General features: G+C 46.8%; 1 protein-coding gene across 1 annotated transcript; it reads left to right on the forward strand.

Moving 5' to 3' along the window:
- Positions 1-479: 479 nt before the first annotated feature.
- LOC131282559 (ELAV-like protein 4) lies at positions 480-3,488 on the forward strand. Its single transcript, XM_058312059.1, has 7 exons — positions 480-654; positions 758-861; positions 967-1,120; positions 2,082-2,120; positions 2,327-2,555; positions 2,652-2,838; positions 3,063-3,488. The coding sequence occupies exons 1-7, from the start codon at positions 480-482 to the stop codon at positions 3,222-3,224; spliced, it is 1,050 nt and encodes a 349-aa protein (XP_058168042.1). The 3' UTR covers positions 3,225-3,488.
- The last annotated feature ends 721 nt before the right edge of the window (positions 3,489-4,209 follow it).

Genomic DNA, 4,209 nt, shown 5'->3' on the forward strand with positions numbered 1-4,209 from the left:
AGAAAGACGAACGGAAAAAAAAGTGAAGAAAGGTGAAAGACACCAGAGCTACGACATTCAATAAATTTGCTGTCTAAACTACGGAAGGAAAACGGCTTCCATCGTCGGCTTGACTGGAGAGTAGAAACGAGAGAAACGACAAGGAAAGCAGAAGCGGTCCGCGTGTTTGTGTGGGTCTTTGTGTGCTAAACAGGAACTAAAGCGCCAGCAAAGAAGCCACCAGCTGTCGGTTGGACACTTTTCCGAGCGATCATTACCCTCGTTTACCGGAGGTTGCACACTGACACTTCCATTAGAACGCAGCGTCGACAGGCGTGTAATTCGTTGGCAGGCGAACCTATAGCCCCTTCCGCAGGCACACAAACACATACAGGCGCCAGGCTCCGGTTCCGGATAGACCGAACCGAACGCAAGAAAGCCCCCCGCATCACATTCTCGGTCTTTCCATCGAGCGGTCCCCGGTTGCTGGTTACTGTGTCATGATGACGAACGGAATCGCTGACGCGCAACAAAATGGCGGTGGCCAGGAGGACTCGAAGACCAATCTTATCGTCAATTATTTACCACAGCAGATGACCCAGGAGGAGATACGGTCGCTGTTCTCCAGCATCGGCGAGGTGGAAAGCTGCAAGCTGATCCGCGACAAGGTTACCGGTAGGCACGAGGGGGAAAACACAAGACAAAATGTGTCACTGGGGCTCGAATCCATTCATCTCCATTTACACCCCTCCTCCCTCCCTCTCCACTCGTTCCGCAGGGCAAAGTCTCGGCTACGGGTTTGTCAACTACCAGCGCGCCGAGGACGCGAGCAAAGCGATCAACACACTGAACGGCCTACGGTTGCAGAACAAGCAAATAAAGGTATAGAAACTCCCTTGCCAAAGAAGGAAAAAAAAGAAGACCGAACACAAACTCGTGTCACATCGTGCCTTTGTTTTTGCTCCCCGTCTCCTCCCGCCATTGCAGGTGTCATTTGCACGACCAAGTTCCGAGGCAATAAAGGGCGCGAATCTGTACGTGTCCGGTCTGCCGAAGAACATGCTACAGGCGGACCTGGAGGCGCTGTTCAGCCCGTACGGGCGCATCATTACGTCCCGCATACTCTGTGACAATATTACTGGTAAGGGTTTATGAACCAGCAAGACGAAGTAAAGTACGGCGAAACATACATATTGATATGGACACAGTATTGCAGCATTCATTCATGTAGAGTATATACGGTATGAAATAAAATCACCACTGGACTGTCGTGTTTTATTTCATTCCATTTTATTCCCTTTGTTTCAGTTCGTTTAGTTTTTCAATGTTAAATGCCTTTTCTTAGGATAGGTACAGTTTTTCGAGAAATGAAAATTGTACAAAAATATGTTTACCAGAAGCTTTTAAATACTGTCGATATACTAATTAGTAATATTTTTTTTAAATGCATTACATTGAGCATATACTCAACGCTTTGAATAGTTGGCACAACTTTAAACTTAGCATTGCTGTAAAAATTTATCAAAATGATGATATTGTAGACTTTATATTTTTCAAAAGGCTAAAGTTTGTGAAAGCTAAAGAAAAAGAAAATAGCATTAGATAAATAATGTCTACAAAGTTACAGTTTTCTGGTCTAATGGAAAAAATGTATGAAAAGTTTAAACATGTTTCAAGAGCACATTTTTATATTAGTGCGTGTTGCAGCGGAACTTCCCTAATACCCTTTGTCTGTTTTGCTTGTTTTGAAAAGAATCGACACGTAAAGCCCATTTAAAACGATAGCCACTTAACGCTTATTGTCTATTGAACCGCCTACTGAACTGGAAAATAACATTTGCAAACTGAAATTACCATGCCAACGAAGACAACATTTCACGTTGCCATTGTGATTTGAGTTTACAAGTGCTAGCTTAAAGTTTTGAAAAATCGTTGTTAGCTGGCGTTGAGTGAAGTCCGCTACCTTTAAACCGGACATAAGAGCTTGAGTAATTTTTCTACATCGGAATTTTGCCAATCGATTTACATTCTTTTATTGATTTATTTCAATTTTGTTTATTTTTCTTTTCTTTGGTTCACCGATTTGATTTCATTCAATAAAGCACGACAGTATAGCTCGCCTACCGGTGAAAATGGCAACGGTATGTATCGAATTGACATCGGAATCTATCGTACACAAAACTTTTGAATTTAACAAATTTTAAAGGAAAAACTAGTATGTCTTTAGATTACAGAAACACTTTATTGTACAAAAATAACTTTTTTTCTACTTTAATGTCACTTATAGCAATAAATAAAACCTAGTTAATTATTCTTTTTGTTTCCTTTTCTCCACCGGAAACTAAAGGTCTTTCCAAGGGCGTTGGCTTCATCCGCTTCGATCAGCGTATGGAGGCGGAGAAGGCCATCAAGGAGCTGAACGGAACCGTACCGAAGGGTTCGACCGAGCCGATCACCGTCAAGTTCGCCAACAACCCGAGCAGCACCAAGACGGTGCCGCCACTGGCGGCCTACCTTGGACCGCAGGCCGCCCGCCGCTTTCCGGGACCGATCCATCATCCGACCGGAAGATTTAGGTATTTTTTTGTCGACGACCATACTCTATCTTAACCTGTTCACTTACTCTCATTTTCCTACTGTTTCTCTCGGTTTTTCTCGCTGTCGCACCACAGCAGTGCCATTCCAAACTATCGATACTCGCCGCTGGCCGGAGACTTGCTAGCGAACTCGATGATTCCTACCAACGCCATCGCGAACGGCTCCGGCTGGTGCATTTTCGTCTACAACCTCGCCCCGGAAACGGAAGAGAACGTCCTGTGGCAGCTGTTCGGTCCGTTCGGTGCCGTCCAATCAGTGAAGGTAAGGATGGGGTGGAGTTAATCGGTCCTGACAGTTTGACAGATTTACTGCCCGGCGGCGCCTAGGCTATTGGAAGCTTGTTGTTTTCGTTCCATGGCAGTTGTTTTTAACTTCAGCAATTTGTGCGATCCTTTGGTCATGGTTTTCGGGATAATTAACTGTTGTTTTCGTTGATGGGCTTTCTGATAATGTTGCTATTGTTTGTTTGTTTTGTTTCCTTATAGGTCATCAAAGATTTGCAAACCAACAAGTGCAAAGGCTTCGGGTTCGTGACGATGACCAACTACGACGAGGCGGTCGTCGCCATCCAGTCCCTGAACGGCTACACGCTCGGCAACCGGGTGCTGCAGGTCAGCTTCAAGACGAACAAGTCTAAAAATGCGTAAAATCAGTCGAACGTGCCACCGGAACTGCTTGCCCACTGGCTGGCCCAGCTGTCGATCGTAGCGACGGCGACTACGGCGGCCGCCCGAGGCACCGGTGGCGTGGGAGGTGAGCCGGAGGAGGCGGCACTGCGGCGGAAGGCGATGGTGGACGAGCGGTACCGGAACGCACGCAACCGTCGTGCGGCGGAACTCGGACTCGACGTACTGCTGGGCCAGCATCAGCCGCAGCAGCGACGGCGTTCACTCGGCGCACTAACCGGTGCCCTGAGTGAGCTGCTGGCCCGTCCACTACGATAAAATCTTCCTCCTATCACCACCACCACCTGCACTACCCGCTCCGTTCCGCCCGGCGTGACATCACTACACTTTCCTTCGAGCACGAGTTACGTGTCAAATTTCTACGTTCTACGGACTCTCAGTTCTTCTCAGTCAGTGGGGCAAGGGAGGCAGGGATCGGCGCGGGCAAACAGTTCGGTGGTAACGTTTGAAAGCACGTGAAGCAAATCTACCAAATAGAAAGAGAAGAAAGAGTGGGGGGGAATGATAGGTCAAGCTAGGTTTAAGGAAGAAGGTCCGTATCAAACCGTTGTACGGACACACTTATACGAAATCACAAGGGGAAAAAATGGCGACAGGAGGAAGGAAGCGGAGAGCGAGGAGAGAAATAGTTACACAAACAAACATAATTCCACAAATTTGTTCTATATTTATCGAGCAGCTTGCTTTGACCGTTTCCTTTCTTTTGCTTTTCGGTTCCAATTCGTCTGCAAATATTCTATGCAATGTTTGATTCGCGGACATTAGAGGCGAAGGACAGGAGCAGGCAAAAAAACAAAGAAAAAGCCGAAAGCTGGCGGCGCTCAAGCAAGAGCAAACAAATGGAAGCTAGTCGAGGGCCATTTAGTCAGGCCGAATGGAAGAAGCGAACGAAAGAGGGAGGAAAGGTGACGATGTTAATGGGGAGGGTACAGCTTTTGAAGGCATG

Source organism: Anopheles ziemanni, chromosome 2 (assembly GCF_943734765.1).
Source record: "Anopheles ziemanni chromosome 2, idAnoZiCoDA_A2_x.2, whole genome shotgun sequence".
Taxonomy (NCBI): Eukaryota; Metazoa; Arthropoda; class Insecta; order Diptera; family Culicidae; genus Anopheles; species Anopheles ziemanni.

Bases quoted from the DNA above. Each gene is read 5' to 3' on its own strand.
- LOC131282559 (XM_058312059.1), top strand. From the start codon at position 480: ATGATGACGAACGGAATCGCTGACGCGCAACAAAATGGCGGTGGCCAG. The intron at 655-757 runs GTAGGCACGAGG...CTCGTTCCGCAG, and splicing joins GATCCGCGACAAGGTTACCG to GGCAAAGTCTCGGCTACGGG. The intron at 862-966 runs GTATAGAAACTC...CCGCCATTGCAG, and splicing joins TGCAGAACAAGCAAATAAAG to GTGTCATTTGCACGACCAAG.